The following is a 15148-nucleotide window of genomic DNA, read 5'->3' on the forward strand; positions in this document are numbered from 1 at the left end:
CACATAATACCACACAGTAATGCCCCTTACACATATGCCATACATTGTTAATGCCCTTATATACATAATGACACACATAATGTCCCTTACACATATGCCGCACATTATTAGTGCCCTTATACTCATAATGACACTTATAGTGCCCCTTACACATATGTTACACATTATTAATGCCCTTATACAAATAATGACACATATAGTTCCTGGCATGAGTCTACTGGCAGCTCTGCTAACGTTGGGTGCCTATTTTTTTATGAAAATGCATCTTATTTGCATTGCTATGTGGCTAGGATGCACAAGCAGCTTCTGCTGATTAAAATGATATGCAGCATGCCTATATATTATGTGCGACTGTGGCTGTATCTGCATACGAAATGCTGCACACAGAATATAGGCATGCCGCATATCATTTTAATCAGCAGAAGCTGTTTGTGCCCCTAGACATACCAGATGCCCTAGGCAATTGCCTAGTTTGCCTATGCCTAAGGCCGGCTCTGTGGCATGCTGCAGAAACAGAGAGGAGCCGCGGTGCAGCCAGGAGGATGGAGTAGCTAGAAGAAGGTATGCGGTGTGTCATGCAAGGCCTGCCTGGGGTTGATGAGGAAAAGGCAAAGTAGGGCTGGAGAGACAGAAGAGGAGGCTGGCAGGTGAGACAAAAGGGGGGTGAGCTGATAAGACAGAAAGGGGAGCTGGCTGGAGAAACAGAAGGGGGGGATAGAAGCGGGGCTTGCTGGAGATAAAAAAGTTGGGGCTGGCTGGAGAGACAGAAGGGGTGCTGGCTGGAGTAGGAGAGACACGGGGGATTACTGGCATGTTTTGTTCCTTTGCCCCCCAGCTGTGCTACTGCGCATGCGCCATCAGGGGGAGGAGGGGGGTGGTCACCACAGTCTATTTTGACTCTGGGAACTGGAGAGAGCTGCGTATTTAGTCAGTACCGGGCCCCACAATTTCTGATGGCAGCCCTGATTTTGACCGTCAAACTCCCGAGCGCTGGGATCCTGACCGCATCCCTAAGAGAGAATGTCACAAATACTTTCATACTGGCTTTATAGCTCTCCTCCTCATTCTCTTTAACATAACAATGAAGATCAAAAAAGTTCACTGTTAAAATTTTAACCAAACATCTGGACAGAGTCATCGTTTTATAATAATGGGCACACAATAAGGGTGCATGGTGACACGAAATAGGCATGGCTCTGACACGCAGGGATGTGCCCAGTGCCCCAGCGCACTTCCCCTCCCATAAACCCAAGCAGCAGGAGCGTGAATCATTGAAGGGGCACCCATCAGCGGGACATAACTCCTGACTGTCCAGGAATTGGGACAAACGCCCTGAACCATGAGATTCAAATAGGTTCTGTTCTTCCCATATAGGAACAGCTGGGAGGCATGCATAAACCACTGAATTATGGGAGCAGAAATGGCCACCATCACTGAATTTACTGCAGGTATAATATTGTGCCATGGGACGTTTGCCAAAAATATACTGTAACTCTCTACTAGAAAGTACAAGTTTATGGGCTGGGAACCTGCAGTCAAATACTTTTATATGTCCATAAAGCTCCTAAGGTGACGTTATAATAACTTACATTTTAAGATAATGAAAGATCTGTCAATATTTGACTGAAGAGTTTGCAAATCATAAGGATCATATGAATGAGGAATTGATATAAAATTCTTTTTAAAAGGGGTTTAAAAATTTGGACATCTCAACCCAATACTGGGTCTATTTCAGTGGCGGATCTCCCATTAGTCTTGTGTTGGTACTGTCAGCTCAAAAAGTACCAGTACCTGCAAAATATATCCACTGTACTGTACCATATGCCATACTGAATGCAGTGTAAATGGGTAGGCCACGCACATTCTGCCCCTGTAAGCTGTCCCACTTACAGTAGTAAATATGTATACATAATTAAAAATGTAAAAAAATGTCATAGTTAGTGGCTTTTTAATTATTCTATTCAGTTGGCTGTCATCAAATATAATAAATCAATAAAAATAATGAAATTAGGCAGGTAGGGGGACATCCGTTATTGTTTTGCCTAGGCGCATCCTCACCCGTAAAGCCAGTGCCACCCCATGTTTATTTACTAACGGGAAAAAGCTCATTTCTCCAGCAAAAGCAAAGACAGGGCTTCTTGCTATCTACTAATGCCCCATGGCCGGTAATACCTATTACTGGTGACAGCTCTTGCTGTGTCTCTATGGCATGGGAAGCCAATGTAACAGGGACTGGTGAGTGGAGTACCATAGTCCTCCTATCGCTAATGCCATATACAGTATAAACATATATTGATTTATTATTTAAGTAAAGATTTTTTTTTCCTATTTGAAATATATAGAAATAATATTTTTTTTACTACCGGCCAGTATCTCTGTGCAGCTGAGTGTCCCTCATGGGCTTCTGCAATATTTTAATGGTAAATAGAGGCGATAAGAATTTTTTAGACCTTATCACACTTGTTAGTAAATTCTATAGACACATATGTATTACTTCAGCAATCTAAATACAACTACTTTATTATTATGCATGATGCGCCAGCATCTCCTACAGCTCGGTACATAGGTGGTCATTCCGAGTTGATCGCTAGCTGCATTCGTTCGCTGTGCAGCGTTGAGGCAAAAAAAATGGCACTTCTGCGCATGCGTATGCGGCGCAATGAGCACGCGCGTCGTACTATTACAACGACCGATGTAGTTTCACACAAGGTCTAGCGACGCTTTTCGGTCGCACTGCTGACCGCAGAGTGATTGACATGAAGTGGGCGTTTCTGGGTGTCAACTGACCGTTTTCAGGGAGTGTTTGGAAAAACGCAGGCGTGCCAGGAAAAATGCAGACGTGGCTGGCCGAACGCAGGGCGTGTTTGTGACGTTAAAACAAGAACTGAACAGTCTGCAGTCATTGCAAGCGCTGAGTAGGTTTTGAGCTACTCTAAAACTGCACAAAAAAACTTTGCCACCGCTCTGCGATCCTTTCGTTCGCACTTCTGCTAAGCTAAAATACACTCCCAGTGGGCATCGGCATAGCATTTGCACGGCTGCTAAAAACTGCTAGCGAGCGAACAACTCGGAATGACCACCATAGTAAATAATACATAGAGGACATTAGAACAATTGTATGATCCTTAACACTGAGCAATAGGAATAAAGTCCTGATCAAACAGTTTACAATCTAGAAGCGATATAGATAATAGTGGTAAAGGAAAGCCATGTACAGTATACAGTTCAAGGCTACAAACAGACATTTTTTTTAAATAAATAGACTTTTAGTCCTCATACTATTGCTATGGTATGTATGTAGTCATGTAGACGAATTATTCTGAATGTGCCTAGGTGCCTACTTTTGAAGCCTCCTCTCCGGGAGAAGCCTGGAGAGGAGACACTAATTGCCTCATCAGTGTGGGGCTTTTAGTCACTAGGTCCCACCCCCAAAGTACACTTATTTGCAGGTCCATCGGACACAATTTCCCGACATTTAGTCTCCCCCCCCCCCACCCCCACCCCCCCAATATGGTGCCGCAATTCCCTGCATAATCTGCTCATCTTGTCCGCTTCACTAGGAAGCGTGTAGGATTCGGGAGGCTCAGCCACTCTTCTGTGGGTGCGGGTGACTGCCCCAATAATCAGGAGTCTCCCGCATCTTGTGGGAGAGAAGACAAGTATGTAATGTGTAAACACAAATAATGCCATTGATAGACATTTTTTAAGTAAAAATCAAATGAGTATAGACAGTGCTTAAAGTGGTCCTGGAGAGGTGGTGGAACTCATTTACCCCGCTAACTATAAACCCCCCCCCATCCCTCACATTAAGCAGAGCCAGGGCTAGTGTGTTTGCCCCCCCCCCCCCCTTGCAAACTACAAATCAGTGCCCAACTTCCCACACTTTACAAAGAAGCAGCGTGGTCTCACAATTCAAATTACACCACACAGTAGCACATTCTTATTGACATTACACAGCACGCAGTGCCCCTGATTCATAGTACGCCACATAGTAATGCCCCTTATTATGTTTACATCACTCAGTAGTGGCCCTTACACATAATGCCCACAGTTGTAGAGTCCTTTACACATAATGCCCACAATAGTGCCTTTTATACACATCTTTGCCTCTGTCCCTCCAGCAGCTCACCACCTCTCTTGTCCCTCCAGCCCCATCTCATCTTGTCTTCGGGATGCATAGAGCCTGCTCCTCTTCATGGCTTCTCCTCACTTCAGCAATGGTGACAGCATGAAATCACATACGCCGTACCGTAAAAGTAAGCCACTGGGACCTCAGGAGGGGATGAATGCTGTGTAACAGACACAGCGTGGAGGAGTGGGCTGTAAATGGAGGAAGACCATGGTACCACCAGGACCTGAGGAAGAAGGTGGTGGCTGCCACTCATCACTAACACTAGCGCCGCCTACATAATCAATTGACGTAGGTGATGGGGCAGGTTATTCTGTTGGCATTACTGTGCAGGGCAATGGAGGTGGTGGAACTAGTTCCCCCTACCATTACAAGTGGTGGAACTCAGTTCCACCTCGTTCCCCCCCCCACTTTAACCTCTGAGTATAGAAGGTCCCAGTAAACTCATGTTGACATACTGTACATAAATGCCTACATTCTATGTCTATATTTTGATTGTATACATTTTGACTATCTAGTATCTACATATTGATTGTCGACATGTAGTCCATGTTGACATTTTGGTTATCTACATAATCAGGGGCATTTTTACAGAGGAAGGAGCCCGTGTGCACCTCCGGGTAGGCCCCCTGCTCTGCACAGCGCTGTATGCGCAGATCTCCTGAAACATGGCGACCACCATGATCTGGAGACCAATTTGGCTACCGCGCATGCGCAACGGCCATTTTGGCTGCGATTTCTGGCACAATCACAGCTCCCGGCTCTGGACTCCGGAAAGGTAAGTATTAAAATGGGTGCGGTGTGGGCCGCCCCTAGACCCAGGGGCCCGTGTGCACAGCACCCATTGCACCCATTATAGAAACGCCAATGTACATAATGTACATGTCCATATTATAATTGTCTAGATTTTCAATGTCAATGTTGACCTAATATACCACGCCTGTCGCATCGGACGCAGACCCTGGACCTAGGTGTTCGGATTCTACAGCTAGCCTGAGTAAACTTCAGTTTATGCAGGATGTTCGTGCCTGCAACCATCGCGAATTGTGACCAATGGACACGATGGTGATCCGAGGCTGCGGCATCAGACGCTGCACTCGGAACCCCACTAACAGGAGGCGCCTACCTCCTACAGACGCCTCCTGCTGCACTAGACTTTTAATTAGACAGAATTGCACAGCAGCTTCCTTGCAGCTGTACAACTCCATACAAACATGAATCGGGCCCAATGAGCGTATAGGCATATTGGGCTGATGCAGATTTTTAACGCAAATCGGACGTAATTGCTCCAGCATTTAATGCATGTAAATGCATGTGTATATTCACCCACATGCCGAGTGGCACATATCTATGCTGCCGCACCATTCGTAGCCATACATTTGCTTCATACCTTTCATTCCTGCGTAGTAGCAGAAGCTGTATACTTTGTGCAAAAGATTCATTTTAACAAGTACGCACAATGCTGCAAAGACCCCCATTCTATCAGCATGCCACTAATGCCGAAAGTGAAGATACTTGTATGCTCAGATCCAGGGAGGGCAAGTGGAAAAATATGCAAGATACGTTTGCCAAAGCAGGGCCGGCCCGAGCCCATTTTCTATAGTAAGCAAATACATTTTTTTGGCACCCTTTGAGGGGATAAACTTCTTAAAGGGCGCATGCCACAAAAAGGGGTGTGGTCTCACAAGAAAGGGAGGGGGCTGGCAGACAAATTTACCCCAATCTGCAGTGCCAGATATACATGGGGGTGGCCAGACGATCTGCAGTTCCAGATACGCATACTCCCCCAGCAGTGCCAGATACGCATATGCCCCCAGCAGTGCCAGATACGCATATGCCCCCAGTGCCAGATACACATACTCCCCCAGTGTCAGATACACATATGCCCCCAGTTCCAGATATGCATACGTCCCCAGCGCCCGATACACATACACCCCCAGCGCCAGGTACACATATGCCCCCAGCACCAGATACACATATGCCCCCAGTGCCAGATACACATATGCCCCCAGTTCCAGATATGCATACGTCCCCAGCGCCCGATACACATATACCCCCAGCACCAGGTACACATATGCCCCCAGCACCAGATACACATATGCCCCCAGTGCCAGATACACATATGCCCCCAGCACCAGATACACATATGCCCCCAGTGCCAGATACACATATGCCCCCAGCACCAGATACACATATGCCCCCAGTGCCAGATACACATATGCCCCCAGCACCAGATACACATATGCCCCCAGTGCCAGATACACATATGCCCCCAGTTCCAGATATGCATACGTCCCCAGCGCCCGATACACATATACCACCAGCACCAGGTACACATATGCCCCCAGCACCAGATACACATATGCCCCCAGTGCCAGATACACATATGCCCCCAGCACCAGATACACATATGCCCCCAGCACCAGATACACATATGCCCCCAGCACCAGATACACATATGCCCCCAGCGCCAGATACACATATGCCCCCAGTGCCAGATACACATATGCCCCCAGTTCCAGATATGCATACGTCCCCAGCGCCCGATACACATATACCCCCAGCACCAGGTACACATATGCCTCCAGCACCAGATACACATATGCCCCCAGTGCCAGATACACATATGCCCCCAGCACCAGATGCACATATGCCCCCAGCACCAGATACACATATGCCCCCAGTGCCAGATACACATATGCCCCCAGTTCCAGATATGCATACGTCCCCAGCGCCAGATACACATATACCCCCAGCACCAGGTACACATATGCCCCCAGCACCAGATACACATATGCCCCCAGTGCCAGATACACATATGCCCCCAGCACCAGATACACATATGCCCCCAGCACCAGATACACATATGCCCCCAGCGCCAGATACACATATGCCCCCAGCACCAGATACACATATGCCCCCAGTGCCAGATACACATATGCCCCCAGTTCCAGATATGCATACGTCCCCAGCGCCCGATACACATATACCCCCAGCACCAGGTACACATATGCCCCCAGCACCAGATACACATATGCCCCCAGTGCCAGATACACATATGCCCCCAGCACCAGATACACATATGCCCCCAGCACCAGATACACATATGCCCCCAGCGCCAGATACACATATGCCTACAGCGCCAGATACACATATGCTCCCAGCGCAGCCGCTGACAGGGTTTGCTCTTTTGTGTCAGTGAAGGCGCTGGTTCCAATCAGGAACAGTCGCAATGTCTGACTCCTGCTACCCGGCACCCTCCTCAGTGTGGCGCATTACTCAGCCGCGTACCCCACGTATTTGTGGGGCCAGCTCTGTGCCACAGTGACTTGCATTCAACTCATTTAAGCCTCATTTTGAGCGTAACTGAAACATCGAAACAATTCAAACTCTAAATAAGTAAACATAAGTCTGCTCATAGTCTATACAGTTCCTTAGAATCTCTTACCCTGCCTGGAGAGAATAGCCTTTGCATAATCAGGATGTGTGATTATAAGTGCTGCAAATAGCTTTCCCAGCCACAAGGGAAATCCATAAGTATACGTCTGAGCCCATCGTATGGTGAGTTCCAAGTTCCCTGTAGTCTTCAGAAACTACAACCAAAGGAAAAATATAGGGTTAGTGTGAGGTAAATGATGTAATACTATAGGATAGTAATGTAATAGACTGAAGTGACCCTTACCTCACGGGCATTGCCATATAGCCAGTGACAATCAGGACCTGGGAAATGTTGGAATGCAGTCACCAGCTTTCTCCAATTCAAATACAACTTAAAGGCTTTAAACAGCAAATAAAAGAGACCGAGGCAGACAGCCCAGCGACAGAGCTTACTGACACTGAGAGGGAAGACGGGGACAGGCAGCAGGACTGACAAATCCATAGTGATGATAATATCCACTGGATGTGACCGGACTAACAGATAGGACTGGTGCAAGAGGACTGGTAGGAGAGCACTGGGAAGGAAAGAGGGACGGGACCTGCCAGTGCTATGTGTACTTATGGAGGAGGAACTGTGGGAGGGAGCGAAGGGGTATGGGAGGGAAAAGGGGACAGTTTATCATAAGAAAAATTAGACTTTAAGTTTGTTAAACTGATTTTTACCCAGTCTTATCGCTGGGCTTCTATTTTCTTATTCATTGCAGAAGTTTGGTAGTGTGTTTATTAATTATTATACACATAAAAACACTTAATAGACAATATACATTAGGTATACCCAGAGTAGTATTAAGGGTGCCTCAGGACTAAGGGTCCTCAGGGTACACTCAGACCCAGGGGCGCACCAAGGGGGTAATTCAGACCTGATCGCTAGGGTGCGTTTTTTGCTTCCCTGCGATCAGGTAGTCGCCGCCTACAGGGGGAGGGTATTAGCTGTGTGCAGGTGTGCAATCACATGTGTTGCAGAACTGCACAAACATAAATTTGTGCAGTCTCTGCTCAGCCCAGGACTTAGGGGTACATTTACTAAGCAGTGATAAGGACGGAGAAGTGAGCCAGTGGAGAAATTTCCCCATCAACCAATCAGCAGCTCTGTATAATTTTATAGTATGCAAATTATAGATGTTACTACAGTGCTGATTGGTTGCCATGGGCAACTTCTCCACAGGCTCACTTCTCTGTTCTTATCACTGTTTAGTAAATGTCCCCCTTTCTTAGCCACTGCGATGATGGGATACGGTTGTTAGGTCGACACAGCTTAGGTCGACAGTCATTAGGTCGACCACTGAATGTCGACATGGTCAATAGGTCGACATGGTCATTCAGTCAACATGTACTACGTCAACCGGTCAAAAGGTCGACATGAGCTTTCCAATTTTTTATTTATTTTTTGGATTTTTTTCATACTTAACGATCCACGTGAACTATGATTGGAACGTTAACCATGCGAGGGGACACGGTGCACTAATTGGGGTTCCCCGTCACTTTACAAAGAAAATTTGAAGTCTTGTTGTCCATTTAACTGGCAACAATAGTACGGAATACGGTCATTAGGTCGACACCACTTTGGTCGACAGTCATTAGGTCGACCACTATTGGTCAACATGCATTAGGTCAACATGGTCATTAGGTCGACAGATCAAAAGGTCGACATGAGTTATTCACTTTTTTTATTTTTGGACTTTTTCATGCTGGACATCCACGTGGACTACAATTGGTAACGACGCCAAAAAAAGTTAAAAAAACCATGTCGACCTTTTGACCTGTCGACCTAGTACATGTCGACCTAATGATAATGTCGACCTATTGTCCCTGTCGACCTAATGCATGTCGACCTTCCATGGTCGACCTAATGACTGTCAACCTAAGTGGTGTCTACCCAACGATCCATACCCGTGATGATCGGGGCCGGAGCTGACGTCAGAATCCCTCCCTCCAAACGCCTGGTCCCTCCTGCGTTTTTCCAGACACTCCTTCAAAATGGTCAGTTGCCATCCACAAATACCCTCTTCCTGTCAATCTCCTTGCGATCGCCGGTGCGCTCATATATTTCGCACCATCCCGTCGCTGACCGGCGCTCCCCGTTGCTGCGGTCCGTTGCGCCTGTGCATTGCGCCTGTGCATTGCGGTGCATACTCATGCACAGTTCAGACCTGATCACAGCCTGTAAGAAAACACACAGCAGCGTTCAGGTCTAAATTACCCCCCAAGTACCACCAACAGTTAGTTGCGGTTGACCCATCCCTACTCAGAATAATGTGGATAGATGACATTGAGCATGACACTCCTGTATTTTTCCAGCCACTCCCCACAAAGGTCATGTTAACACCCACAACGGTCACTTCCTTTCAATCACTCTGCAATTGCATTGCACTGAGGCTGCGATCGCGCTGTGATCCCCTTGGCGGCTTCTGTGCATGCACAGTGCGTTTGCAGCTCGTGCCTAATTTGCATTTTTGAAATATAGCGATGCCAGCTTAATGAGGGCCCAAGATTGGTAGATGTACAGTAATCTAATACAGGGGCCCATCTAGGGAGGAGGAGGCCCATGTGCAGACTAGTGGACCCTACTGCTAGTAAGCATGCGCAGATCTCCAGGAAAATGTAATTTTACCAGTGATTTCTGTAGTGCGCATGCGTGAAACACCGGAAAAATAGCCGCCACGCCATTTCCCTGGTGATTTTTGCAGCACTACTGCTGCCGACGCAGAACTCCGGAGGGTAATTATAGAAAAAAATGAGTCCAGGGTGTGCATTGTGGGCCCCCTGGACCCCGGGGGCACCACACACACTGCACCCATTATAAAAACACCAGTGGGCTAATGCATGTTAAATAATGATTCTGCTACATTTTAAACTCAAGCACAGATTTTTTTTTTATTTTGAAATAAAGGGCAGAATCCAATTAGCCAGATAGACACACCTATAGGGCATTATGCTTTGCATGCCTCAACATAATCCCCGCTAAGCAGCCCTCAGAGCCGTGATAACACATGGGTCCAGACACTTATCCCAGAACCCAGGTGTTATCGGCCAATAGAAGGTTCTTTTTCAGGCCGTAAAAATGGGCTATAATTGGATTCCCCCCAAAGTGTGTTATATTTATTTTTTCGAACAAATAATAATGCAACGGGTGACTAAAAACGCCTGGTTTACTTAAAGCATAATGTAATCAATCAAAATATTCCAATCTTTATATATCAGACTACAAAATTGTTTTATGCTTTTGTAAAGCTCCTCAACATCTGAGCCTCGTGCTATTCCTCTCCTCTGTCCCCTTTCATCTACTTTCCAAACCTATCAAAGTTTAACATGCACAAACAAGGCTCAAGTCAAACTCACACAACTTCTAACTCCCAACGCATACAGTGGTTTCTGTGACAAAACGACCTACAGTATGTTTAGCTAATGGCATCTGATGGAAAACATGGACGAATTTGTACATTCTTATCTGCCGCTTATTACATCCTGCGGCTTTTCATCAAAAGTCGCAGGAATCTTGCCGGAAAGTGACGGAAATGCGCAATGTATTACCCCCCCCCCCCCCCCGGGCAATGGCTCGCACACCCCTAGTTACAGCCCTGTTCCCCCCATAATGTCTTAAAATGCTATTTCATGATGGCCTTTAACCCCTTTTCTTTTGCTATGAGTGTATGTTTTTGTTAAAGAGGGCGGGATGTACTAACAGTGATTGCGGGCCTATGCAACGATGCTAATCACATATGTACTAACATATGCGATTAGTATTGCAGTGCGGTGCCAGGGGCCCCTTGCGATCCCTGGTGGTCTGGAGAAGAGGGTATGCGGTGGGCCTCTGGGGTCTAAGTCACCTCCCAGCATCGGAATCATGGAGCCGAACAAGCAGGCTGCCAGGACACAGATGAGGGGGGGGGGGGGTCGGCATGAGTGGTGGGTGTGGCCTGGGCATCAGGTGCGACGGGTTGCGGAAAGAAGCCCATAGTCTTCGATAGTGTATCGCCATAAAAAGATGGCGATACCCTCCTCAATGATACGTGGGCGGCCGGGTCTTAGTACATTTGAAAATGTGGTAAAACCCCAGAAAACGGGGGTTTTAGCGCATTTTTCCCTTAGTACTTCCCACCCAGAGTCCCTCTTTGATTCCTATGGGTGTATGACTGTATGTACATACATTTTCTTTTCATTAAATATGCTGTTTATTTATAGCCTTCTTTTCTTTATTTGCATATGTTTGGTCTTTTTTATTTTTTTCAACATTCCCTTTTCAGAGCTGCAGACAGGGTTTTTTCTGAGTACCTAGAAACCCTGATTGATGGATCAATTTTTTTTTCTCAGATGGAGATAGGTTTGTCCATGTCTCTACAGTGGCCGCGTCATTTTGGCTCTAGATCCTCCTCCTAGACCAGTGAATTGTGGGGTCTAGTGATGTAAACCATCAGTCCGACCCAATTAACACCATTGTATAACCGCACTCACCTCAAGAAATGAAGAATCAGCACTCATTGTGTAATTAAAACAAGTGAAAGTGTTTACTGAGGTGACACTGTAGGTCCAGCCTGCTATGCCTAATGACCATATCAACCACTACTCTATGGTTTTCTTCAGGGGCACAACTACTCTATGGTTTTCTTCAGTGGTTAAAATGGTTATTGGGCATGGTGGACCTATGTCACTTTGGTCTTCAATCAACACACTTCACTTAGTTGTTACACAGTGAGTGCCAATTCCTAATTTCTTTGATCCAGAATGGTAAGTGCTGCACCTGAGATATATATAGATATATTTATATAAATGCACCACCCCACTAATCCTACATTTGCTCCTACTTGCTACCTCACACTGATGTTCTCAACCCCCCCCCCCCCCCCCCAAAAAAAAAAAAGTATGCTGGGATCAACTTATTGATCAGAAGATATTGGCCATCATTAAGCCAATTGCGGTGTTAAAGGTATGATAAATTGAGTTTATGCAACCCACTAAGGTGAGCTACAAATGAACCTCTATGTGCACTATCCAGTTGGTGGGGGTTGTTTGTGTTGGCAAAAGATGCAATTTTGTTCAAACTCCATTGTTTGTATATCAATGTATTATAATTCTTTTTGCGTGTATGTATTGTTGAAATTTTTCCAATAACAACTCATAACCTTAATAATTCCTGAGTACATGTTCATGTAACTTATGTATCAAACTCCAGCTTCAATTACATGATCACAGATTGAAATTATTTTAATTGGAAATGTATTGTGATCCCTTCTGTTATTATTGTTTGCGAACAAACGGTTTTATTAATCTTTAGACTGACCAGTGTCTGATTAGTCTTTTGTCACACGAGTGTCACAACAGTCTCATTGGAGACCCTGATCATGACAGACTCACTCTCACCTTCCCACCTTCTGGATGCTGCACCTTTCCTCATCAGTTCTAGAATGTTAGTGATTCTAGGAAGAAAGAGACACCTAAGGATGTTTTATTTTCAGCCAGTCACAGCGGAGGGACCTTAGACCATACCAGGGACCACCCTACTTCCTTAATCAGGGTGATTGTTATATCATCACTGGCGTTAGCTCCTCTGGCACCCATTTGTCATCTATGGAGTCAGTGTCGGACTGGGGAATGAAGGGCCAACCAGTCCATGCTTAGGGATGTGGTCATTCTCTAGAGGTGACTGTTCAAGCAACAGAAGCTTGGACAGCCATTAGAGAGTGCATGGACTGGGCCCCTTGGTAAATGTTTATAATAAATACTACTAATGCATGCATGATAATGTAAAAGATTAATAAAAGAAATACACTGTAGAGTAGACAATACACCACAGACCTGTGCAGTATAATGTACCATATGTATAATGTGCAATTCAAGTGCACAGTCTGGAACCTGATCCCTAGAGGAGGAGGTGGGCCCCCAGGCAGGGTTCCGGTATGAATGGTCGACCATGTTATGGTCGACAGTCATTAGGTCGACCACTATTGGTCGACATTGACATGGTCGACATGGACACATGGTCGACACGTGGAAATGGTCGACACATGAAAAGGTCGACATGAATTTTTTAACTTTTTTTGGTGTCGTTTTTTGCGTAAAGTGACTGGGAACCTCAATTAGTGCACCGCGTCCCCTCGCATGGCTCGCTTTGCTCGCCATGCTTCGGGCATGGTGCCTTTGCTTCGCTCGGCACAGATTACCGTTCCAATCGTAGTCCACGTGGATCGTAAAGTATGGAAAAGTTCCCCAAAAGAAAAAAAAAGTTAAAAAACTCATGTCGACCTTTTGATCTGTCGACCTTCATGTGTCGACCATTTTCATGTGTTGACCATGTGTCCATGTCGACCATGGCAATGTCGACCAATAGTGGTCGACCTAATGACTGTCGACCATAACATGGTCGACCATCTGAAAGGATACCCCAGGCAGTTGGGCCCACGGGAGGTTTCCCTTGTACCCCTGTGGTCTAGTCTAACCCAGAATGGAGTGCTCATGGGCTCAGATGCTCTATTTAGTAAAGAGAGTGCACTCTTAAGAAAATACTCCATGCGAATTAAACGGATCACTGGCTGTAATGTTTGACCATATCAGCAAATTTACTTTGGCCTACTTGTCCATTGAAGCTTATACAAATACATGTTGTTTTTAAAAAGGAAGGATATATTTGAGAATCAGCTTGTAACTATCTTTTTCAGGGCAAATCAAGCCAATATAGGCATAGCTCAATTTATATATGTCAGATGATTTTGACATGCATGGTATATTTTGCATATTGTATTTTATTTTTTTCTCCTTTCTTTGCCTATTTAAAAGGTGTATTTAATAAAAATAAGCATTTAGGCAATTTTAAGGTCATATCTGCCATTAGAAAGAAGCTGAATGCGCTTAATGACTTTAGATGGCACTGCAAACAAATACTGTAAGATAAATACTAATAACAGTAATGGGCTCTACACACTGGCCGATGTGTGCCGCTGATATGAACAATCTCGTTCAGTAATGAAAGAGAAATTGTTCATATCTTTCAGTGTGTAGGAACCAATTATGAACGATGCGCAGCACCGCGGTCGTTCATCGTTGGTGCCGGCTCGTTTAGACCTGCAAGCCAATATGGACAATACCGTCCATATTAGCATGCAGGGCTATGAGGCCGGATGGCGGGGGAGTGAAGAAACTTCACTACCCCCCCTCCCGCCGCTGGGTCGCCCGTCACCCGTATCGGCCGTCGGGCACCTGGCGGCAAATCTGTCAGTGTGTAGGGCCCTTAAATGTTGCAGGACCCTGTGGTTACTTCCCTAAAACAAGTTACATTGCCTGCTACTTTGCTGTGTGCCTAGAAAACACTGAGATATTGCTGAATTTAAGCCACAAGCATGTGTGTGTCATCTAAATAGTCTAGAGAGAGGCCGGGTGCAGCCCAGCAGATTCAGGGCGTCATTCAGATCGGATCACTGCTGCAGGCGATCAGGTCATAACAGCGCATGTGTATGCACCGCAAAGCGCACGCGCGTTGGACAACAACAACAACAGGTATCGCTGGTCAGCGTCGGGATAGTGCCAAAAATCCGATCGCACTGACGGTTTGCTGGGAGTGTCCAGGATATTGCAGGAGTGCCCAAGCGT

General features: G+C 46.0%; 1 protein-coding gene across 1 annotated transcript in view; it reads right to left on the bottom strand.

Moving 5' to 3' along the window:
• Positions 1-8111, bottom strand: part of LOC134957595 (cytochrome P450 4B1-like) — a 64023-nt gene extending 55912 nt beyond the window's left edge. Inside the window, exons 1-2 of the mRNA XM_063939608.1 lie at positions 7812-8111; positions 7578-7722 (exon numbers count right to left, since the gene is read on the bottom strand). Of these exons, the coding sequence (XP_063795678.1) occupies positions 7578-7722; positions 7812-8009 (343 nt within the window). The 5' untranslated portion in view covers positions 8010-8111. The remainder of the gene's footprint in view (positions 1-7577; positions 7723-7811) is intronic.
• Positions 8112-15148: the final 7037 nt, after the last annotated feature.

Source organism: Pseudophryne corroboree, chromosome 9, assembly GCF_028390025.1.
Source record: "Pseudophryne corroboree isolate aPseCor3 chromosome 9, aPseCor3.hap2, whole genome shotgun sequence".
NCBI lineage: Eukaryota > Metazoa > Chordata > Amphibia > Anura > Myobatrachidae > Pseudophryne > Pseudophryne corroboree.